The 24,322-nt window shown below is 49.4% G+C and overlaps 2 protein-coding genes across 3 annotated transcripts; both read right to left on the reverse strand.

Annotated features, from left to right (window-relative positions):
* Positions 1–289: 289 nt before the first annotated feature.
* LOC137677423 (IgGFc-binding protein-like) lies at positions 290–15,183 on the reverse strand. Of its 2 annotated transcripts, XM_068424727.1 has the most exons (12): positions 14,434–15,183; positions 11,977–12,293; positions 10,884–11,214; positions 9,907–10,502; positions 7,820–8,384; positions 6,394–6,986; positions 5,725–6,298; positions 4,969–5,168; positions 2,883–3,263; positions 2,405–2,691; positions 2,217–2,249; positions 290–433 (listed from the first exon to the last, which is right to left on the reverse strand). In XM_068424727.1, the coding sequence occupies exons 1-11, from the start codon at positions 15,110–15,112 to the stop codon at positions 2,243–2,245; spliced, it is 4,530 nt and encodes a 1,509-aa protein (XP_068280828.1). In that variant the 5' UTR covers positions 15,113–15,183; the 3' UTR covers positions 290–433; positions 2,217–2,242. The 2 variants fall into 2 exon arrangements, with proteins under 2 accessions (XP_068280828.1, XP_068280827.1); XM_068424726.1 differs by lacking the exon at positions 2,217–2,249.
* On the reverse strand, positions 15,114–20,119 carry LOC137677437 (IgGFc-binding protein-like). The gene is made up of 4 exons (XM_068424740.1): positions 20,071–20,119; positions 16,579–16,652; positions 15,193–15,681; positions 15,114–15,130 (listed from the first exon to the last, which is right to left on the reverse strand). Exons 2-4 carry the CDS (start codon positions 16,640–16,642, stop codon positions 15,114–15,116), a joined length of 570 nt encoding a protein of 189 aa, XP_068280841.1. The 5' UTR covers positions 16,643–16,652; positions 20,071–20,119.
* Between the last annotated feature and the right edge of the window lie 4,203 nt (positions 20,120–24,322).

Below are 24,322 nucleotides of genomic sequence, written 5' to 3' on the forward strand. Positions count from 1 at the left end.
GCTGGAGAACCTCAAGCCAAGAGTGGAGAACCTCAACCCAAGAGTGGAGAACCTCAAGCCAAGAGTGGAGAACCTCAACCCAATTGGAGAACCTCAACCCAATTGGAGAACCTCAACCCAAGAGTGGAGAACCTCAAGCCAAGGCTGGAGAACCTCAACCCAAGGGTGGAGAACCTCAACCCAAGGGTGGAGAACCTCAACCCAAGAGTGGAGAACCTCAACCCAATTGGAGAACCTCAACCCAAGAGTGGAGAACCTCAGCCCAAGAGTGGAGAACCTCAACCCAAGATGGTGGTTGGTCCCTGGAGAGGCGTGAGGACCTCTCCAGGAGTTATTTATTTACAACTGCGTGGACACGTTCTTCTCGCCTCCGTCCTACTCCATGGGGTAGACGGGGGCCTCCACTTCCGTCCTCACCAGGTTGGAGGCGTGGCTGAAAGAGAGGAAGGGTGGGCCATGGTCAGAAGAAGACCTCATGGCCCTTCCTCATCCTCAGCATTGCTCTATACTGGGCAAAATGGCTCCGTACTGGGGAAAAATAGCTTTATACTGGGGAAAAAGAGCTTTATACTGGGGAAAATGGCTCCATACTGGGCAAAAAGAGCTTTATACTGGGCAAAAAGAGCTCTATACTGGGCAAAATGGCTCTATACTGGGCAAAAAGAGCTTTATACTGGGGAAAATGGCTCTATACTGGGCAAAATGGCTCCATACTGGGCAAAAAGAGCTTTATACTGGGGAAAATGGCTCTATACTGGGCAAAATGAGCTTTATACTGGGCAAAAAGAGCTTTATACTGGGCAAAAAGAGCTCTATACTGGACAAAATGGCTCCATACTGGGGAAAAAGAGCTCTATACTGGGCAGAATGGCTCCATATTGGGCCAAAGAGCTCTATACTGAGCAAAATGGCTCTATACTGGGCAAAAAGAGCTCTATACTGGGGAAAAAGAGCTCTATACTGGGCAAAAGAGCTCTGTACTGGGCAAGATGGCTCCATACTGGGCAAAAAGAGCTTTGTACTGGGCAAAAGAGCTCTATACTGGGGAAAATGGCTCCATATTGGGCAAAATGGTGCCATATTGGGCAAAAAGAGCTCTATACTGGGCAAAATGGCTCTATACTGGGCAAAATGGCGCCATATTGGGCCAAAGAGCTCTATACTGGGGAAAAATGGCTCTATACTGGGCAAGATGGCTCTATACTGGGCAAAATGGTGCCATATTGGGCAAAATGGCTCTATACTGGGCAAAAAGAGCTCTATACTGGGCAAAAAGAGCTCTATACTGGGCAAAAGAGCTCTATACTGGGCAAAATGAGCTTTATACTGGGCAAAAAGAGCTCTATACTGGGCAAAAGAGCTCTATACTTGTCAAAATGGCTCCATACTGGGCAAAAAGAGCTCTATACTGGGCAAAATGGCTCCATATTGGGCAAAATGGCTCTATACTGGGCAAAAGGGCTCTATACTGGGCAAAATGGCGCCATATTGGGCAAAATGGCTCTATACTGGGCAAAATGAGCTTTATACTGGGCAAAAAGAGCTTTATACTGGGCAAAATGGCCCCATACTGGGCAAAATGGTTCTATACTGGGCAAAAGAGCTCTATACTGGGCAAAATGGCTCCATATTGGGCAAAATGGCGCCATATTGGGCAAAATGGCTCTATACTGGGCAAAAGAGCTCTATACTGGGCAAAATGGCTCAATAGTGGGCAAAAGAGCTCTATACTGGGGAAAATGGCTCCATATTGGGCAAAATGGCGCCATATTGGGCAAAAAGAGCTCTATACTGGGCAAAATGGCTCTATACTGGGCAAAATGGCGCCATATTGGGCAAAAGAGCTCTATACTGGGCAAAATGGCTCTATACTGGGCAAAATGGCGCCATATTGGGCAAAAAGAGCTCTATACTGGGCAAAATGGTTCCATACTGGGCAAAAAGAGCTTTATACTGGGCAAAAAGAGCTCTATACTGGGCAAAATAGCTCTATACTGGGTAAAAGGGCTCTATACTGGGCAAGATGGCTCTATACTGGGCAAGATGGCTCTATACTGGGCAAAATGGCGCCATATTGGGCAAAAGAGCTCTATATTGGGCAAAATGGCTCTATACTGGGCAAAATGGCTCTATACTGGGCAAATGAGCTCTATACTGGGCAAAAGGGCTCTATACTGGGCGAGAGGTGACAGCAGAGGAGGAGAAGCGTCACTCACCGGCACAATCTCCTTGGGTTTGCGTGTCAGTCGCTGTGGATGAAACCAAAGCTGGAGAAGACCTTCCCGCGTGCCACCCACCCCAACCCCTTGATGCCCCCTGGAGGTTGCCCCCTCCCCTCTTGCTTGCCCCCGGCTTAACTAAGCCCAACCCGCGGTTTAGGGAGGGACGTCGGGGGGTCACTCACCATCCCGCAAAGTCCCTGGCCTTCCAAGCGTCCACCACCTCGGCGATGCTCCTCACGGCGCGGCCATCAGGGAGCTTCAGGTCATCGTTGGGTTCACCGTTGAAGTTGCCGCAGGGGGCGCAGAGCCGGTTGGCCAAGGTGGCCCCAACCGTCACCGTCACCTCCCCGCTGGGGCTGAAGAGCACGTCCATCCCCGACGGGTGGGAGATGGTGATGTTCTCCGCTGCGGTGGTCAAGGAGATGGCTTTGGCCACCACAGCTGGAAGGCGGGTGAAGAGACCGTTGACCTGCAGCGAGGAGAAACATCAGAAAAGGGTTAAAAATATCCCAGAATGCCCCGAAAAAATAGTGCGGCGCAAAGATATCGTTGAGGTTGGACACCTAAGGGCGTCTGAAGGTGGAGGAGATAAATCCCACCCAACTTCCACGTCTTGATGACTTCATCTTGCTCATCAAGGGTTGTCCACGCCCTGCTTACCCACACCTCCATGTTGGCATTCACGGTGATAAAAGCGTCGCGGAAGAAGACAAAGATGGCCGCCGCGGCCGGGGTGTTGTCGTCCCGGCACTCGCTGACCTCCACCACCACCTTGAACCAGTTGGGTGACTTCTCGTCGCAAAGGGCGGCCACCTTGTAGGTGCCGCTGGCCAAGAGCCTGCCCTTGGCGCCGTCAAACGTGGTCAAGGAAGCCCCCGGTGAGACCCGGCACCGGCCTCGCCGCTTGACGCACCGCTGCGCCCCGTCCCGCGTGGTGCACACCTCGTCCTGGGGACACCGGAGGTCCTCGCAGATGAGGCCCCGGGATGGGTGGCAGTTGCATTTCATGGAGCAGTTGCTGGAGATGATGGTCTCCCCCACCTGGAGAAGAAAGGCTCAGAGGTTCATCCATCTCCAAGTTTGGGAGATCCATCTAGATGGGATCTGTTGACCCATCTAGGTGGGAATCCACCTCACCAAATGAGTCCCCAGATCTGTTGACCCATCTAGGTGGGACAACCCACCTCGTTGAAGATTGAGGCCCAAAACCAGTTGCGTTGACTACATGGGACAACCAACCTCATCAGAGGTGGGATCCCCAAATCTGTTCCATCATCTAGGTGGGACAACCCACCTCAACAAATGAGTCCCCAGATCTGTTGACCCATCTAGGTGGGACAACCCACCTCATGGAAGGTTGAGGCCCAAACTGCGTTGACTACGTGGGACAACCAACCTCATCAGAGGTGGAATCCATAAATCCGTTGCAACATCTAGATGGGACAACCCACCTCACCGAATGAGTCCCCAGATCTGTTGACCCATCTAGGTGGGACAACCCACCTCACCAAATGAGTCCCCAGATCTGTTGACCCATCTAGGTGGGACAACCCACCTCATGGAAGGTTGAGGCCCAAACTGCGTTGACTACGTGGGACAACCAACCTCATCAGAGGTGGAACCCCCAAATCTGTTCCATCATCTAGATGGGACAACCCACCTCAACAAATGAGTCCCCAGATCTGTTGACCCATGTAGGTGGGAGAACCCACCTCATGGAAGATTGAGGCCCAAAACCAGTTGCATCATCTAGATGGGACAACCCACCTCGTTGAAGATTGAGGCCCAAACGGTGTTGACTACGTGGGACAACCAACCTCATCAGAGGTGGAATCCACAAACCCGTTGCACCATCTAGATGGGACAACCCACCTCACCAAATGAGTCCCCAGATCTGTTGACCCATCTAGGTGGGACAACCCACCTCATGGAAGGTTGAGGCCCAAACTGTGTTGACTACGTGGGACAACCAACCTCATCAGAGGTGGAATCTCCAAACCCATTCCATCATCTAGATGGAACAACCCACCTCACCAATGAGTCCCCAGATCTGTTGACCCATCTAGGTGGGACAACCCACCTCGTTGAAGATTGAGGCCCAAAACCAGTTGCGTTGACTACATGGGACAACCAACCTCATCAGAGGTGGAATCTCCAAACCCGTTCCATCATCTAGATGGGACAACCCACCTCAACAAATGAGTCCCCAGATCTGTTGACCCATCTAGGTGGGACAACCCACCTCAATGAATGAGTCCCCAGATCTGTTGACCCGTCTAGGTGGGACAACCCACCTCATGGAAGATTGAGTCCCCAAACCCATTGCATCATCTAGTTGGGACAACCCACCTCATGGAAGACTGAGTCCCCAAACCCATTGCATCATCTAGTTGGGACAACCCACCTCATGGAAGACTGAGTCCCCAAACCCGTTGCATCATCTAGATGGGACAACCCACCTCATGGAAGACTGAGTCCCCAAACCCGTTGCACCATCTAGATGGGACAACCCACCTCATGCAAGACTGAGTCCCCAAACCCGTTGCATCATCTAGATGGGACAACCCACCTCATGGAAGACTGAGTCCCCAAACCCATTGCATCATCTAGATGGGACAACCTACCCCATCAAAGACTGAATCCCCAACCCAGTTGCATCGATGAGGTGGGACAACCCACCCCCAACCCTTCCTCAACCTGATTCCCCCCAAAACCACCAACCCCAAGCCTTGATGGTCAACCCCACCTTGAAATACCGTCCCTGGTGGACGCAGCCACACTGCTCCAGGGACACGCAGGTTTCTCCATCGAAGAGGTACCCGTCATCGCACTGGCAGCCCTCGAAGCACGTCCAGCTGCACGGGGTGCTGGTGGTGAGGCTGGCGCAGGTGAAGTCGCACGTGCGGGTGCAAAGCTCGTAGTGGCTGTGGGGTGGGCAGGCGAGAGCTGGGAAAAAGGGACAAAAACCATTATTTCCCCCCAAAAAAACCTCATGACCCTTTTTCCCGGAGCCAATGGGGTGTCTCCATGGTTGACCGATGGTCTTGGACATCTCTGATGGCTTCAGAAGACGTTCAACCAACCCAATGCTGGTTTTAACACCCAACTTGAAGCATTTGCATATCACTCATCACCTTGAGGCGTGAGTGGGTGCCCGTTTTGGGTTAATTTCATGCAAATATTGACCTTTTGGAGGTGGTGAGTTGGAATTTCTTCCTCCTGGGGTGGTTTTTTTGGTGGGAAATAGGTGCTTGAAGCCCTCAAACGAGCTTTTTTGGGAGGTTTAGAAATAATTTTGGGGTATTTGATAGATTTTGGGGGAAATGAAGCAAAAAGCAGCGTCGTGCGCTGTTACACGGGTCGTTCGTACGTCGTCTTCGTGGAAAGAAGGACCAAAAAAGGCCACGATGGCAAAATTGGAGGGTTTTTCTGGGGGAAAATGTGGCTTTGGAGGGAAAAAAGGAGTTGGGGTGGCGCCGTGGGGGTGTTCTGGAGGACTTACGGCAAAACGTGGTTGTTCTCCACCCGCCGATCGCGGCGCCGGCGGCTTGGCACGCGGCGGCGTAGGCTTGGAGGCCGTGGCACAGGACGTCGCGGGCGCCGTGGGCGGCGCAGAGGTCGTGAAGGCAGTGGTTGAAATACTCCACCGGGCTCACCCGCGGGTGGCACGGCCCGAAAGGTCCCGCCGGGTCGCGGATGAGCCCGCAGGAGTCGGCGGCGCCGTAGGGGGCGGCGTCGGCGGCGTCGCACGCGGGGCACGCCGTGCCGTCGCAGCCGTCGGTGCACGCGCCTTCCTCCGCCGGCGTCTTCCAGGAGGTGACGAACTCCTCGGTGCTCCGCGCCAGGGACCCGCCGGGCAGCTGGAAGTCGTCGCCGGGGTCCCCGTTGTAGTTGCCGCCCAGCCCGCAGACGCGGCCGCGGTAGGCGTCGGGGATGGTGACGAGGAGGTAGGTGGCCACGTTGTAGAGGAGGCGGAGGCCGGCGGCCGTCTGGAGGACGATGTTGTTGCCTTCTTGGCCAACCCGTAGCTTCTTGTCCTCCGTCACCAGCGGCAGCGTGTAGCGCTCCCCGTCCACCTGGGGGGTGCACGTAGGACGAGGAGGTGTTTACACACACGTTGGGTACACCCCACCTTCCAAATCGGAGTATTTTACACGCCCACGCAACTTACCGTCACCTCCCACTTGCGTCCTCTCTCCATGCTGACTGTGTACCCGTGGATGGTGACCACCACCTTCTTCATCAGGGCCAGGTTGCCCCCTCGGCTCACCTCGTGCTCCAGCAGCACCGAGAAGTTGGTCAGCCGCTGCTCCGCCTTGCAGAGCCGCGCCAGGACGTAGGTGCAGGACCCCCGGAGGTCGAAGGCTCGCCCGTCGAACGTCACGTAGTGGGGGTCTCCCGACACCACCAACCGCCCGTAGCCGGCGGGGTAGCACCCCAACACCCCGTCCTCCACCCGACACTCCTCGTGGGCGCCGCAGAAGACTTCCTCGCACTCCACCGCCCCGCCGCCTTTGCAACGGCACCTCTCCCCGCACGTGGCGTAGAAATCCTCGCCCTTCTTGTAGTAGCGGCCCCGGTGCTCGCAGCCGCACTCGCCCGCCCGCACGCACTCGTCGCCGCTGAGGACGAAGCCCTCGTCGCAGAAGCAGCCTTCGGCGCACGGCGCCGACGCGCAGCCCTCGGGGGTGGCTCCGCCGCGGCACGTGGCCGCGCAGCTGCTCCCGCAGAGCTCGTAGTGCGAGTGACGGGGGCAAGAGGGACCTGCGAGAAGGGGAGGAGAAAAATATGAAGCCCCACGTGGATTTGGAGCTGGAAGTATCAGGGCGAGTGTCTCCATCAAGGGTTGAGGGGCAACTAAGAGCAAGTCCTTGGTGGTGGGACATCACAGTCTACAACAACGCAGTCTACAACTACGTGAAGGGAAGTTGTAGCGGGGTGGGAGTTGGCCTCTTCTCCAGGTGACTAGCGATAGGACAAGAGGACACAGCCTCAAGCTTCACCAGGGGAGGGTCAGGTTGGACATTAGGAAGCATTTCTTCTCAGCAAGGGTCATCAGATGTTGGAAGGGGCTCAGGGAGGTGGTGGAGTCACCATCTCTGGAGGGGTTTAAAAGCCGTGGAGATGTGGTGCTGAGGGACATGGTTAGTGGTGGCCTTGGCAGTGTTGGGTTAATGGTTGGACTTACAAACTCAATGAGGTTGGAAGAGCCCTCTGGGCTCATCGAGTCCAACCGTTGCCCTGACACCACCATGGCAACATGACTTGATGGTCTTCAAGGTCCTTCCCAACCCAAAGCTCCTTTCCAAGCATTTCTTCTCAGCAAGGGTCATTAGACACTGGAAGGGGCTGCCCAGGGAGGTGGTGGAGTCACCATCTCTGGAGGGGTTGAAGACAAGACTGGACACGGCACTTGGTGCCCTGGTCTAGTTGACTAATTGAGTTGCAAGATGTTGGAAACGGGGTGAATAAAACCGATTTTGGAGCGTTTTTGTGTTTCCATGACGCCGAGCGAAGCCAAGGGTGGGTGGTTGGGCTCAAAACCTTATTTTGGGGCGGGGGGGGGGGGGTTGGAATCCCCTTGTGGCCCCGCTCACCGCAGAAGGTCGGCGTCCTCCACTGCTCCACGCCGACGCCGTGGCTCTGGCACTCCGTCACGTAGGCGGCGATGGCTTTGCACAAGGTGTCCCGGTGGCCTTTGTAGTGGCAGGCGTCAAAGGCGCAGTCCTCCAGGAACGGCGCGGGGTCGACGACGTGGTGGCAAGCCCGGAAGGGTCCCCCCGTCCTGGCGATGACCCCGCAGTAGCCGTCGCCGCGGTAGGGCTGTTTCTGCTCCTCGTTGCACGCCGGGCAATCCCCCACGCAACCGGCCGAGCAGCTGGGGACGTCGCCCACCTTCCAGCTGTCGGCCAGCTGGATTTCATCCGCGGCCCGTTGGCCGTCGCGGGTGATGAAGTCATCGCCGGCGTCGCCGTTGGCGTTGCCGCAGAGGCCGCAGACGGCGCCGGCGTAGGAGTCGGGGACGATGACGCGGGCGTAGCTGTACCAGTCGAAGCTCACGCGCAGGCCGAAGGCGGTGCGGGCGAAGCCGTGGACGCCGCTGTAGTAGAGCTCGAACTGGCCCTTCTGGGTGAACGGGAGCTCCACGAAGGTGCCGTTGACCTGGGGAAGGTGATGGGGAGGGCGGGTGGTGGCACCAGGTGGCAAAGGGCTAGTGCAAAACACGCGAGATGTGGGCGTTTGTGCAAAACCTTTTGCACGGGGGAGGATTGTGGTCTACAACTACCTGAAGGGAGGTTGTAGCAGGGTGGGAGTTGGCCTCTTCTCCTGGGCAACCAGCGACAGGACAAGAGGACACAGCCTCAAGCTTGGCCAGGGGAGGGTCAGGTTGGCCATCAGGAAGCATTTCTTCTCAGCAAGGGTCATTAGCCATTGGAAGGGGCTGCCCAGGGAGGTGGTGGAGTCCCCATCTCTGGAGGGGTTCAAAAGCTGTGTAGATGTTGTGCTGAGGGACATGGGTTAGTGGTGGCCTTGGCAGTGTTGGGTTAAGGCTTGGACTTACAGAATCCCAGACTCAATCAGGTTGGAAGAGCCCTCTGGGCTCATCAAGTCCAACCATGGCCCTGACACCACCATGACAACTAGACCAGGGCACTAAGTGCCGTGTCCAGTTTTGTCTTCAACCCCTCCAGAGATGGTGGCTCCACCACCTCCCTGGGCAGCCCCTTCCAGTGTCTAATGACCCTTGCTGAGAAGAAATGCTTCCTGATGGCCAACCTGACCCTCCCATGGCCAAGCTTGAGGCTGTGTCCTCTTGTCCTGTCACCTGGGAGAAGAGGCCGACTCCCACCCCACTCCACCCTCCCTTCAGGTAGTTGTAGACTGCACTAAGGTCACCTCTGAGCCTCCTCTTCTCCAGAGGAGAAGAATTCCTCACACGGAGGAGATTTTATGGTCAACCACAAATCGCTTGAGATTTTTGGGTGTTTCTACACCACCCAGGGGGGATTTCCAAGCAAACGCAAATTACTCAAGATTTGGGTGTTTCTGCAAAAACCTTTTGCCTAAGGACGGTTTCCAGTTCGATATTAAACGGAAAATATTATTATTCAGAGAGAAAAAGTGAAGGGAAAGTTGTAGCTAAGCCTTTTGTGCAACACTTTGGCTACAACGAGGTGGGAATTGAACCGTTCCCAGAAGAACTGAGTCACTTTGCAGCTGTCGGGGAGAAAGGAAATATAAACCCACGGGAGAAAAAAATGGAAGACGTCAAGCGAAGAGGATGAGTTTTGAAGTAGTTTTGGTGTTACTCATGGATATTTTTCACTCGTTTTGTCTGCCGGAGCGAAAACTGGCTGTTTCCACCACATAGTAAACAAGTTGTAGATATTTTTATTTATTTTTTTAATTTTTTTTTTTTAATAGGAACTTCTTTAAGTGTTTAAAAATAGTTTAAATCCAAACTATCTGCTCCGGGCTTCCTCTGGAGATGGCAGACAGAAATTGATGCTTGAATGAGGAAAAAAAGGAGGATTTGAGGGACAAAAAGGAGGATTTGAGGGAAAAAAAGAAGGATTTGAGAGAAAAAAAGGAGGATTTGAGAGAAAAAAAGGAGGATTTGAGGAAAAAACCAGCAAATAAGCAGTTTAGATGCAGTTGCATGAGGTCCTTGGTGGACGCCTACCTTGACCTTGCGTGGGTGCTCCTGGCTCATGGTGATGCTGTTGCCGTAGACCTCCAAGGTGACGGTTTTGGTGAAGGACACGGCTTTGTTGCCCCGGTTGTTGTTCTCCACCTTGACGGTGAAGGGGACCAGTTGGGGGTCCTGGGCGCAGAGGGCTGCGAACTGGTAGATGCAGGTCCCTTGGAAGTCATACTTCAACCCGTCGAAGGTGGTGTAGTGAGGGTCGCCCGTCCCGATGCAGGTCAAGTACTTGGTGGCCTGGCACTTGGGGACGCCGTTGACCGTGACGCACTTCTCATGACCTTTGCACCCAGCCTTCTTGCACGTCACCTTGCCACCGACCTCGCACCGACACCGGCTCTGGCAGCTCCCGTCTTCCCAAAACTCCTCCTGGACCTTGTAGGAGCGACCGTTGTGGAGACAACTACAGGTCTCCACTGGGACGCAGGCGTCATGGTGGAGGACGAAGCCCTGGTTGCACTGGCAGCTCGCTGCGCACGGCTCGCTGCAAGACGCGGGGGCGTTGGCGTCGGTGCAGGTGGCAGGACACGCCGTCCCACAGGCCTCGAAGTGGCTGTTTCGGGGGCATCTCCGAGCTGTGGGGGTGATATTTGAGAAGAAGACCTCAAAAAAGGGCGACACAAGGGGTGAGTGAAGCACTTAGAGGGACGTTGGGCTCCTGTGTTGGCCTAGTTGAGGCCTACAGGTGGTTCAGAACATCCCATGGGGGTGGTCCTCAAGAAAACCCCGCCTAATTCTGTGTGTTATGGACATCTGAAGTCAGATAAGGTCCATTTTGGGGTGGTTTGACATGAGAAGAGCAACACCACCCTTCCCCAGAGCTGGAGAAGTTGATGCCTACAAGCATCAACTTGGTGGGCTGGGCAGCAAGTCTGGAGAACCCATGGTCAGATCCCCGTGTGGAACCCCTTCTTTCTCCCCCAAAATGCTTGGAGACCCTCCCCATCTGAGCTCACCACAGCCTGCCGTGTCCTGCAGCATCTCCTGGTCTCCACAATCATCCTGGCAGGAGGGATCTCGCCAGCTCTTGGCCCAATCCTCCACACCGGCACCCTGAGTGCCATCAGGAAGCGTCATCTCGTCTTCCGTGTCCTCGTTGAAGTTGCCGCAGAGGCCACAGGTGGCCCCGAAATAGCTGCTGGGCACCGCCACCATTATGGCCCAGTCTTCATCGTAGGTCACCTGCAGCCCAAAGTCCGTTTGGAGGATGGTCCGACCCTCGTTTTGGGAGATCTGGATCTTCCCCTCTTCCAGGGTGGTTGGTAGGCTGGTGAGCTTGTTGTTGACCTTGGGGGAGAGGAGAAGAAGAAGGATTCAATCTCAGCAGATGGGAAGAAGAAGTTATGGACGTAGACCATCAATTTTGCCCCATGGCCTGTAGATCAAACCCCAAATGTGTCATGGGAGAAGCATCTCCTTCAACTTCAGAGCTTAAAATCTCATATTAAGACCACTGAACTAGGAGAAACCACGTCTAATCTTGTAAACTAGACCTATGTCTCACCTAGGCTCCCTTCTGGTGGTGGATCTCCAGGGTTGGTGGACCCCATGGACAAAACCAACCTCACGGTAGAGTTTTATCCTTAAAAGTTGCCTTTTTCTTGATGAGAACCAAAAAAATGAGCGTGGTTTAGTTGGAGAACTAAACTGTACGGCTGGGAGAAACCACGTCTAACCTTGTAGAATAGACTTAAGTCTCACCTGGGCTCCCTTCTGGTGGTGGATCTCCGTGGTTGGTGGACCCCATGGACAAAACCAACCTCATGGTAGAGTTTTATCCTTAAAAATTGCCTTTTTCTTGATGCCAACCAAAAAAATGAGCGTGGTTTAATTGGAGACACCTCGGAGGACATCTTGAGTCAGGTCCAAGACACCCTCTCCGTTGTCACGTCTTGGTTTGTAACACAAAATTTCCCAACGCTCCGTGGTTTTGGTGGTTCTCCTCATTTTTGTGTTTTAATTTCAACCTCACCTGCCACAATTATCCTCTTCCACTTGGCCCAGAAGGTTTTGTCCAGATTAACACCGCCACGGCCTGCAAAAACCCACCTGGATTTTGCCTCCTTCTCCTGCGTGGATGGAGATGTTGTAGGCGTACACGTAGACGTTGGTCAACGCCTCCTTCGAATTCCCTTCGCTCTTCATCTCCTCCACGACGAAAGGCACCAGGGTGGGATCGTCGCCGCAATACTTGGCCAGGGTGTAGGCGCAGCCGCCCCGGATGTCCACGGTCACCCCGTCGAAGGTGTGGTACTGCGGGGACTGCGACCCCATGCAGGTCCCCATGTAGTCGTGGACGCACGTGGCCTCCCCCTTCTCCAGCTTGCACGTCTCCTTGGCGCGACACCTCACAAGCCGACACGGATCTGGAAGGAATCGCACGTGATTATTGGTGGCCTCGGGGGGTGTGGCCAATTATTGGTGGCCTTGGGGGATGTGGCCAATTATTGGTGGCCTTGGGGGATGTGGCCACTTATTTGTGGCCTCGGGGCGGCGCAAGCGTCACTGTCACCGTAGACGTCACCGTAGACGTCACCATAGACGGTCAACCAGCACCTCCAGATCTCCACTATATTAAAGCAAGGATTTATCCCAGGTGGGTTTAGCCACCTTGAACTTAGACTTGAAGGTCTAAGTTGATCGCTTGAAGCTCCCTTCGTTGATTGTTTAATTATAAATGATTTATTTATAGATTATTTCTAGATTAAAAATTATCCTGGGTAGGTTTAACCACCTTAAGCTTAGACTTGACCATCTAAGTTGATGGCTTGAGGCTCCTTTCATTGATTCCTTAATTACAGATTATTTATAGATTTATTTATAGATTTATTTATAGATAAATAATCTGTAATTAAGATTTTTTTATAGATAAATAGATTTATTTTAGATTATTTATAGACACAAAAATTATCCCAGGTAGATTTAGCCACCTTAAGCTTAGACTTGAATGTCTGAGTTGATTGCTTGAGGTTCCTTTCATTGATTCCTTAATTACAGATTATTTATAGACAAATAATCTGTAACTAAGATTATTTATAGATAAATAAATTTATTTTAGATTATTTATAGATAAATAATCTGTAATTAAGATTATTTATAGATAGATAGATTTATTTTAGATTATTTATAGATAAAAAAATTATCCCGGGTAGATTTAGCCACCTTAAGCTTAGACTTGACCATCTGAGTTGATCGCTTGAGGCTCCTTTCATTGATTCCTTAATTACAGATTATTTATAAATTTATTTATAGATAAATAATCTGTAATTACAATTATTTATAGATAAATAGATTTATTTTAGATTATTTATAGACAAAAAAATTATCCCGGGTAGATTTAGCCACCTTAAACTTAGACTTGAACATCTGAGTTGATCGCTTGAGTCTCCTTTCATTGATTCCTTAATTACAGATTATTTATAGATTTATTTATAGATTTATTTATAGATAAATAATCTGTAATTAAGTTTTTTTATAGATAAATAGATTTATTTTAGATTATTTATAGACAAAAAAATTATCCCAGGTAGGTTTAGCCACCTTAAGCTTATATTTGAACATCTAAGTTGATCGCTTGAGGCTCCTTTCATTGATTCCTTAATTACAGATTATTTATAGGCAAATAATCTGTATTTAAGATTATTTATAGATAAATAAATTTATTTTAGATTATTTATTGATAAATAATCAGTAATTAAGATTATTTATAGATAGATAGATTTATTTTAGATTATTTATAGATAAAAAAATTATCCCGGGTAGATTTAGCCACCTTAAGCTTAGACTTGAACGTCTAAGTTGATTGCTTGAGGTTCCTTTCATTGATTCCTTAATTACAGATTATTTATAGGCAAATAATCTGTAATTCAGATTATTTATAGATAAATAGATTTATTTTAGATTATTTATAGATAAATAATCTGTAATTAAGATTATTTATAGATAAAAAAATTATCCCGGGTAGATTTAGCCACCTTAAGCTTAGACTTGAACGTCTAAGTTGATGGCTTGAGGCTCCTTTCATTGACTCCTTAATTACAGATTGTTTATAAATTTATTTATAGATTTATTTATAGATAAATAATCTGTAATTAAGATTATTTATAGATAAATAGGTTTATTTAAGATTATTTATAGATAAATAGATTTATTTTAGATTATTTATAGATAAAAAAATTATCCCAGGTAGATCTGGCCACCTTAAACTTAGATTTGAACATCTGAGTTGATCGCTTGAGCCTCCCTTCAATGATTGTTTAATTATAGATTATTTACATATTTATAGATGAAATGTCCCCTCCTAAAGTAGGCCGAAGCCATCTTGGATTAATTTTAGACCAGCCCATCCTTATGCTCCAAAGAAAAGCTGAGTTTAAGCTCAAACCAACTAATTTTGGCCACTTGAGCTCAGCGTTTATTAACTGTGGGGACGGAAAGGGGATGTTGCAGCCACCCGGGAGCAGGAGGTGGCCACGGGAGCCCTGGAGGTGGCCACGGGGCACTCACCGCTGTCGCAGACGGCCACCGACCCGTAGGCTTTTTGCTCCCGGATCCCCACGCTGAGCAAGCCGAAGGGGGACTTCTTGTGCTCCACTACGTGGACCCCAAATCGACTCCCCAAACTCTGCCCGGCCCAGGAGTAGTCGGTGCCCAGGACGGGCTTCCACGAGACGTCCCTCAACGGCGTCTTGTTGAGCGTCATCCCGGACGTCTCCGAGGTCTTGGCGATGAGCAAGGCGTAGTTCTCGTAGCCGTCCAACGCGAAGACGTTGTAGGATTGACAGTAGCTGGAGACGTCTGGGATGGTCATAAAAAACGGGTCGTAGGAGATGGCGTCTTTGTTACCCCCGTCGGCGAAGAAAATGACCTGGACGCCGGCGTTGGCGGAGAGGTACAAGGTGTTGGAGGCTTGGAGGCCGTAGAGCGTTGACCGGTTGGGCCGTAGCTCCCGCACGGTCTTGGTGACCCCGTGTTGAGACTCGACGCGCGTCGCTTGGGAGGTGGAGACGTAGACGATGTCGGATTGAGTCTCGAAAGGCAACGGCGGCACGATGAAGGTGGTGCCCCAGGTGGAAACGGGCTGGAGCTGCTCCACCAGGTGGTCGCAGTGGGAGAACCTGGCCAAGCAGGTGTGGCCGGTGAAGACGGCCACGGGTTTCTGCGCCACGATCCGTGTGCCGGACATATCAGATGGGCTTTGGAGCTGGACTGCTTGGAAGGGCTCCAGTCTGAGGGGGAGCACTGAGCCCCGGGGGTAAGATCGGCCTTGGTAGGTCACCGCAGCTTTGAGGTGCACGTCAACCGTGGTGGGCTCATCCCAGGCGGCCACCACGAACTCGCCGTAGCGGTCAGTACCCACGTTGGGTGTCACGACGTGGTACTCCGTGCCCCACCTGTGCACTGGGTACACCACAGCTGAGTCAACCGAGGTGGGTTTCTCGTTGACCATCACCAAGGAGATGGCGTTGTTGGCCCTCAACACCATGGCGTTGTCGAAGGTTTTGCTCCCCACCATCTCCGCGTGGGGCGGGATCTTCACCAGGACGGTTTGGCCTGTGGTCACCTGCACTGTCATCCTCAAGCCTGGCTTCTTCATGGAGATGGTCACGGACGTGAAGGGTGAATAACCTGTGATGAGCAGCTTGAAGTCGCTGTTGAGGGTCTGCTGCAAACCGTTCTGCATGAAGGCCACCACGAAGTCCTCGCCCAGGTGATGCGGAGCCGGTGCGGCGCCACCGAGCAAGTCAACAACACCTAGAAGAGCCCGAGGAAGAGGAGGGTTTGCCATCAGGGCCTTCATCAGGTCAGATTTGGCAACCCTAGTTGGCGAGCAAGACTCAAGTTGAGCTTGAGGTGGCACCTGATGTCATCTTGGTGGCTGAGGAACAGCGATCGGGTGGATTATTGATTTGGTGGGATGTTCTTTTGGGGAAATAAAAGCTTTAATTAACATTAATTTGATAGATTATTGATTGGATGGACTTTTGATTGGATGGACTTTTGATTTGATGGACTTTTGATTGGATGGACTTTTGATTTGATGGACTTTTGATTTGATGGACTTTTGATTGGATGGACTTTTGATTGGATGGACTTTTGATTGGTTGCGTTGTCAAGTTGGAGAAATAATTGAACAAATATTGAATTGAAGAAGAAATTTTGAGGGAACGTCGATGGAGAGGACTATAAATATGAAGAAAAATCAATTTGAAGAAATATTAATTAATTCTCTGGGCAAACGATGAGTTTTTTGGGTGGATTTCACACCAGATAGAGCAATTTGAAGGGAGCAGTTGGGATTTTGATGTCCACTCTCACCTCCGAAAGACCACGGGGGTGGAAATGTGGACAACCACGCTCCGAGATGACGCTGAAGGACCATGGCCAGGGCTGGGTGGCAACCAGGGGTGAAAATTGCCCTATTTTCACCCAATCTCCCCCAAAACGTGGCGTGGTGGGAGGTCTTTGCCTCTTGGTGTCCCTCTACGTGTGACGGGGCGGGGGAATTTTGTCCCTTCTCGGTCGCCGCGTGGGGTGGGGGTGAAAAATGTGGCTTTTTGGGCTGGAAAAATCTTAATTTTTAGGTGATTTGTGTTTTTTTAGGGGGATTTTACAGGTTATGACGCATTTTTCCACCCGGGTTGAACTCACCCCACAACACGACAGTCCAGACCCGCAGCGGCACGTTTCTCCTCCAACCTGGGCTACCATCCATGGTGCTTTGGCTACAGAAGGTAAGAAAATGATCAAATTCTCTAATTTTTAAAAAATTTCACTCCCGTTTGCCCTTGACCTTGAAAAAAATCTGAATTTTTTTGCCCTTTCGCTTGTCCACAAAATGTTTTATTGCCCTTGCCCCCAAAAATCTGATTTTTGCACTCATTCCTGACCCAAAAATCTGGTTTTTGCACTCAGCTTGCCCCAAAAATGTGGTTTTTTTCACTCAGACTCATCCCAAAAATCACTATTTTCTTGCACTTAACACCTGTCCCAAAAACCTACATTTTCTTGCACCCCACCCCAAAAATCTGCCCCAAATTCCCCCCCTTTTTCCCCTTTTTCCTCCTTTTTTCCCCTTTTCCTCCTTTCCCCCCCTTTTCCTCCTTTTTTCCTTTTTTCCTTTTTCTCTTTATTTTTTCACCCTTTCCTCTTTTCCTCTTTTTCTCCTTTTTCCCTTTTAACCTTTTTTCCATTTTCCCTTTTTTCTCCTTTTTTCTCCTTTTTTTTCTTTTTTCCCCCTTTTTTCCCCCCCTTTTTTCCCCCTTTTTCCCCTATTCCCCTGGTTTATTTTGCCCCATTTTTCCCTTTCCCCCCCCCAATCCCCTCTTTTTTCTCCTTTCCCCCCTTTTTCCTTTTCCTCTTCTTCCCCTTTTTTCCCCATTTCTCCTTTTTTCCCTTTCCTCCCTTTTTTCCCATTTCTCCTTTTTTTCCCATCCCTCCTTTTCCCCCCATTTCTCCCCCATTTCCTCCCTTTTTTCCCCTTTTTTCCCCCATTTCTCCCCTCTTTCCTCCCCTTTTTTCCCCCATTTCTCCTTTTTTTCCCTTTCCTCCTTTTTTTCCCTTTCCTTTCTTCCTTTTTTCCCCATTTCTCCTGTTTTTCCCTTTTCCTCCCCTTTTTTCCCTTTCCTCCTTTTTTCCCCTTTTCTCATTTTTTTTACCCTTTCCTCCCCTTTTTTCCCATTTCTCCTTTTTTTCACCTTCCTCCCTTTTTTCCCCATTTCTCCTTTTCTCTTTCCTCCTTTTTTCCCCATTTCTCCCCCCTTTCCCCCTTTTTTCCGCTTTCCTACCCTTTTTCCCCCTTTTCTCCTTTTTTCCCCCTTTCCTCCCCTTTTTTCCCCATTTCTTTTTTTCCTTTCCTCCTTTTTTCCCCATTTCTCCTTCCTTTCCTCCCCTTTTTCCCCCATTTCCCCTTTTTTCCCCATTTCTCCCCCCATTTCCTCCTTTTTTTCCCCTTTCCTCCCCCTTTTCCCCATTTCCTCCCCTTTTTTCGCCTTTCCTCCTTTTTTCCCCTTTCCTCCCTTTTTCCCCTTTCCTCCTTTTTTTCCCCCTTTTTCCCCATTTCTCCTTTTTTCCCCTTTCCCCCTTTTCTCCTTTTCCCCCCTTTTTCCCCATTTCTCCTTTTTTCCCCTTTCCTCCTTTTTTCCCCTTTCCTCCCCCTTTTTCCCCATTTCCCCCTTTTTCCCCCATTTCTCTTTTTTCCCTTTCCTCCTTTTTTCCCCTTTTCCTCCCCTTTTTTCCTTCCCTCTCTTTTTTCCATTTCTCCTTTTTTTCCCCTTTCCTCCCCCTTTTCCCCATTTCCCCTTTTTCCCCTTTCCTCTTTTTTCCCTTTCCTCCTTTTTTTCCCCTTTCCTCCTTTTTCCCCCTTTCCTCCCCTTTTTTCCCCATTTCTTCTTTTTTTCTTTCTTCCTTTTTTCCCCCTTTCCTCCCCTTTTTTCCCCATTTCTTTTTTCCTTTCCTCCTTTTTTCCCCATTTCTTTTTTCCTTTCCTCCTTTTTTCCCCATTTCTCCCCCCTTTCCTCCCCTTTTTCCCCTTTCCTCCCCCTATTTCCCCATTTCTCCTTCCTTTCCTCCCCTTTTTCCCCTTTCCTCCCCTTTTTCCCCCATTTCCCCTTTTTTCCCCATTTCTCCCCCATTTCCTCCTTTTTTTTCCCCTTTCCTCCTTTTTTCCCCATTTCTCCTTTTTTTCCCCATTTCTCCTTTTTTCCCCTTTCCTCCCTTTTTTCCCTTTCCTCCTTTTTTCCTTTCCTCCTTTTTTTCCCCTTTCCTCCCCTTTTTCCCCCATTTCCCCCTTTTCCCCCCATTTCTCCCCCATTTCCTCCTTTTTTTCCCCTTTCCTCCCCTTTTTTCCCCATTTCTCCTTTTTTTCTTTCCTCCTTTTTTCCCCTTTCCTCCTTTTTTCCCCTTTCCTCCTTTTTTTCCTTTCCTCCCCTTTTTTCCCCATTTCTTTTTTTCCTTTCCTCCTTTTTTTCTCCATTTCTGCCCCCTTTCCTCCCCTTTTTTCCCCTTTCCTCCCCTTTTTCCCTTTCCTCCCCTTTTTTCCCCATTTCTTTTTTCCTTTCCTCCTTTTTTCCCCATTTCTCCCCCCTTTCCTCCCCTTTTTCCCCTTTCCTCCCCTTTTTCCCCCATTTCCCCTTTTTTCCCCATTTCTCCCCCCATTTCCTCCTTTTTTCCCCTTTCCTCCCCCTATTTCCCCATTTCTCCTTCCTTTCCTCCCCTTTTTCCCCTTTCCTCCCCTTTTTCCCCCATTTCCCCTTTTTCCCCCATTTCTCCCCCATTTCCTCCTTTTTTTCCCCTTTCCTCCTTTTTTCCCCATTTCTCCTTTTTTTCCCCATTTCTCCTTTTTTCCCCTTTCCTCCCTTTTTTCCCTTTCCTCCTTTTTTCCTTTCCTCCTTTTTTTCCCCTTTCCTCCCCTTTTTCCCCCATTTCCCCCTTTTCCCCCCATTTCTCCCCCCATTTCCCCCTTTTTTTCCCCTTTCCTCCTTTTTTCCCCTGTTCTCTCCCTTTTTTCCCCATTTCTCCTTTTTTTCCCCTTCCCTCCCCTTTTTCCCCTTTTCTCCCTTTTTTCCCCCATTTCCCCTTTTTTCCCCATTTCTCCCCCCATTTCCTCCTTTTTTTCCCCATTTCTCCATTTTTTCCCATTTCTCCTTTTTTTCCCTTTCCTCCTTTTTTTTCCCCTTTCCTCCCCTTTTTTCCCCATTTCTTTTTTCCTTTCCTCCTTTTTTCCCCATTTCTCCCCCATTTCCTCCTTTTTTTCCCCTTTCCTCCCCTTTTTTCCCCATTTCTCTGTTTTTTCCCTTTCCTCCTTTTTTCCCCTTTCCCCCTTTTTTCCCCCTTTTCCTCCCCTTTTTTCCCCATTTCTCTCCCATTTCCCCCTTTTTTTCCCCTTTCCTCCCCTTTTTCCCCATTTCTCCTTTTTCCCCATTTATTTTTTTTCCCTTTCCTCTTTTTCCCCCCTTTTTTCCTCTTTTCCCTTTTTCCCCCCCAAAAATCCCCCAGGAACGATCCAATTCAGCTGCTCCCAGGAGCAAACCCAGTTGCTGGGGGGACATTCCAGAACTTCCCAGACATTTGTGCTCTTTCCAGCAAAAAAAATACATTTATTTTTTAATAAATATATTATTTTTATCGGTATTTTTAACTTACCTGCCCCAAAACGCTCCGTTTTCTCCTCAAATCCTCGCCGCAAACACCCACAGTGCCCTCGGGGCAGCTCTTACTCCTCCTTTTATTACTATTTTTTTTCCGGAAAAAGGGTAAAAAAACCCAAATGACAAATCCACCCTCGGGGGAGCGCCCCGCCCTGCGCCGTGACATCATTTTTGGCTCGAAAAAGGTGAAAAATGGGGAGAAAAACATTGTTTTGATGAAAGTCGGCAAAAAAAGGGTTGAGTGACTAAAAAGGGTGTAATTTTTTTGGCCACTGAGGTGGAAATTGGCCCCAAGTGACAAGCGGGGGCGGGGGGGGGGACACAGTGGGGGGGGGATTAATTTTTGTGCAGAAATGGGGGGTGTAAAATGGGCTGAAAAAGGGAAAAAAAGGGAAAAAGGAGACGGGGGGGGAAGGGATTTACAAACAAATCCTGTTTGGGGGGTGAGGAGTAGGGATGAAGGGCGGGGGGTGCGGGGTGTGTGTTGTGTCGTGTTGGAGCGTGTTGTGGGGGGGGTTTTGGGGGGGTGTTTGTGCCGAGTTGTGTGTTGTGTGTGTTGTGTCATGTTGGAGCATGTTGTGGGTGCAACATTTTTGGGGGTTGTTTGTCCTAAATTGTGTGTTGTGTGTGTTGTTTGTGTGTTGTGTGTGTTGTGTGATGTTGGAGCATGTTGTAGGTGCGTTTTTGGGGGTTGTTTGTGCCAAGTTGTGTGTTGTGTGTGTGTTGTGTCAGAGCGTGTTGTGTCACATTGGAGCGTGTTGTGCCACGTTGGAGCGTGTTGTGGGTGCAACATTTTGGGGGTGTTTGTGCCAAGTTGTGTGTTGTTTGTGTGTGGTATGTGCTGTGTGTGTTGTGTCATGTCAGAGCGTGTTGTGGGTGCAATATTTTGGGGGTTGTTTGTCCTCAGTTGTGGGTGGTGTGTGTTGTGTGTGTTGTGTGTGTTGTGTGTGTTGTGTCATGTCAGAGCATGTTGTGGGTGTGTTTTTGAGGGTGTTTGTGCCAAGTTGTGTGTTGTGTGTGTGTGTCGTGTCAGTGTGTGTTGTGTCATGTTGGAGCATGTTGCGGGTGTGGGGGTGTTTGTGCCAAGTTGTGTGTTTGTGTGTGTTGTGTGTGTTGTGTCATGTCAGAGCGTGTTGTGGGTGCAACATTTTGGGGGTGTTTGTACTGAGTTGTGTGTGTGTGTGTTTATTGTGTGTGGTGTGTGTGGTGTGTGTTGTGTCATGTCAGAGCGTGTTGTGAGGGCGTTTTCTGGGGGGTGTTTGTCCTAAGTTGTGTGTTGTGTGTGTGTTTGTTGTGTGTGGTATGTTCTGTGTGTGTTGTGTCATGTTGGAGCATGTTGTGGGTGAGTTTTCTGGGGGGTGTTTGTGCCAAGTTGTGTGTTGTGTGTGTGTGTGTGTCATGTCAGTGTGTGTTGTGTCATGTCAGAGCGTGTTGTGGGGGGAGCTTGGGGGTCTTTGTGCCAAGTTGTGTGTGTTGTGTGTGTGTTGTGTGTGGTGTGTGTTGTGTGATGTCAGAGCGTGTTGTGGGTGCAACATTTTGGGGGTTGTTTGTCCTAAGTTGTGTGTTGTGTGTGTGTGTTGTGTGTGTTGTGTGTTGTGTGTGTTGTGTCATGTCAGAGCATGTTGTGGGTGTGTTTTTGAGGTTGTTTGTGCCAAGTTGTGTGTTGTGTGTGTTGTGTGTGTGTTGTGTCATGTCAGAGCGTGTTGTGGGTGTGTTTTTGGGGGTGTTTGTGCTGAGTTGTGTGTGTGTGTGTGTGGTGTGTGTGTGGTGTGTGTTGTGTCATGTCAGAGCGTGTTGTGGGTGCAACATTTTGGGGGTCTTTGTGCTGTGTGTTTTGTGTGTTGTGTCATGTTGGAGCGTGTTGTGGGGGCTTTTTCTGGGGGGGTGTTTGTGCGAAGTTGTGTGTTGTGTGTCGTGTCATGTCAGGGCATGTTGTGGGTGCAAAGTTTTGGGAGTGTTTGTGTTGAGTTGTGTGTAGTGTGTCGTGTATGTTGTGTCGTGTCGGACCGTGTTGTGGGTGCAAAGTTTTGGGGGTGTTTGTGCCGAGTTGTGTGTTTTGTGTGTCTTGCGTGTCTTGTGTGTGTTGTGTCATGTCAGAGCGTGTTGTGGGTGTGTTTTTGGGGGGGTGTTTGTTCTAAGTTGTGTGTTGTGTGTGTGTGTGCTGTGTGTGGTATGTGCAGTGTGTGTTGTGTCATGTCAGAGCATGTTGTGGGTGTGTTTTTGGGGGTTGTTTGTCCTAATTTGTGTGGTTTGTGTGTTGTGTCATGCTGGAGCGTGTTGTGAGTGCATGTGTGTGTTGTGTCATGTCAGAGCGTGTTGTGGGTGTGTTTTTGGGGGTGTTTGTGTTGAGTTGTGTGTTGTGTGTGTGTAGTATGTGCTGTGTGTGTTGTGTGATGTTGGAGCGTGTTGTGGGTGTGTTTTCTGGGGGGTGTTTGTGCCAAGTTGTGTGTTGTGTCAGAGCGTGTTGTGTCATGTTGGAGCACGTTGTGGGTGCAACATTTTTGGGGCTTGTCTTAATTTGTGTGTTTTGTGTGTTGCGTGTGTGTGTTGTGTGTGGTATGTGCTGTGTGTGTTGTGTCATGTCAGAGCGTGTTGTGGGCACAACATTTTGGGGGTTGTTTGTCCTCAGTTGTGGGTGGTGTGTGTTGTGTGTGTTGTGTGTGTTGTGTCATGTTGGAGTGTGTTGTAGGTGTGTTTTTTGGGGGTGTTTGTGCCAAGTTGTGTGTTGTGTGTGTGTGTCGTGTTGGAGCATGTTGTGTCATGTCAGAGCGTGTTGTGCGTGCAACATTTTGGGGGGGTGTTTGTGCTGAGTTGTGTGTTGTGTGTGTGGTATGTGCTGTGTGTGTTGTGTCATGTCGGCGCGTGTTGTGCGTGCAACATTTTGGGGGGGTGTTTGTTCTAAGTTGTGTGTTGTGTGTGTGTGGTATGTGCTGTGTGTGTTGTGTCATGTTGGAGCATGTTGTGGGTGTGTTTTTGGGGGGTGTTTGTGCCAACTTGTGTGTTGTGTGTGTATGTCGTGTCAGAGCATGTTGTGTCATGTCAGAGCGTGTCGTGGGTGTGGTTTTGTGGGTGTTTGTGCTGAGTTGTGTGTTGTTTGTGTGTGGTATGTGCTGTGTGTGTTGTGTCATGTCAGAGCGTGTTGTGGGTGCGTTTTTGGGGGTCTTTGTGCCAAGTTGCGTGTTGTGTGTGTTGTGTCATGTCAGGGCATGTCATGGGTGCTTGTGTGTTGTGCACATGTGTGCATACTTAGTGTGTGTCGAGTGTTGTGTGTTCACACCTAGTGTGTGTTGTGTTGCACACGTATGTCGTGTTACACATGTGTCGTGTGTTGTGCACACATGTACATGCCTGTTTTGTGTTGCATGTTGCGTGTTACACGCGTGTTGCATGCTTGTGCTCATTTCCACACGCAAAACCACTTTATTTTAGGGAAAAAATCACTTTTTAGGGAAAAAAAATCCCAATTTGTGGCTTTTTAGGTGATTTTTTTGCCCGTAAATTGGGATTTTTGCCCCCGAATTCGTCCCTTGGGACAAAAAATGCCGAAAAATGTCCAAAAATGGGCAAAAAATCCGGAATTATCTGAAATAAAATGAGCCCAAAGCAGTTGGAAATCATTTTTTGGGGCATTTTATGCCAAAAAAGGGGGAAAAATCATAAATACATGACGTAGAGTCCAAGAAATTGTTAATTTGAGTCCAAGAAATCGTTAATTTGGGCACAGAGTGTGAAAAATCATGCACAGTGGTAAAAAAAATATGAATTTATGCAAATGAAGTGCAAAAAATGGGAAATTTGTGCACACGGAAGGTAAAAAATGAGAAATTTGGGCACAAAAAAGGTAAAAAATGAGAAATTTGGGCACAAAGAAGGTAAAAAATGGGAAATTTGTGCACACAGAAGGTAAAAAATGAGAAATTTGGGCACAGAGAAGGTAAAAAATGAGAAATTTGGGCAAAAATAAAGTAAAAAATGAGAAATTTATTCACATAGAAGGTAAAAAATGAGAAATTTGGGCACAGAGAAGGTAAAAAATGATAAATTTGGGCAAAAATAAGGTAAAAAATGAGAAATTTATTCACATAGAAGGTAAAAAATGAGAAATTTGGGCACAAATAAGGTAAAAAATGGGAAATTTGTGCACATGGAAGGTAAAAAATGAGAAATTTGGGCACATAAATGGTAAAAAATCAAAAATTTGTGCACACAGAAGGTAAAAAATGAGAAATTTGGGCACAAATAAGGTA

This window comes from Nyctibius grandis, unplaced genomic scaffold, assembly GCF_013368605.1.
Source record: "Nyctibius grandis isolate bNycGra1 unplaced genomic scaffold, bNycGra1.pri scaffold_59_arrow_ctg1, whole genome shotgun sequence".
Classification (NCBI taxonomy): domain Eukaryota; kingdom Metazoa; phylum Chordata; class Aves; order Nyctibiiformes; family Nyctibiidae; genus Nyctibius; species Nyctibius grandis.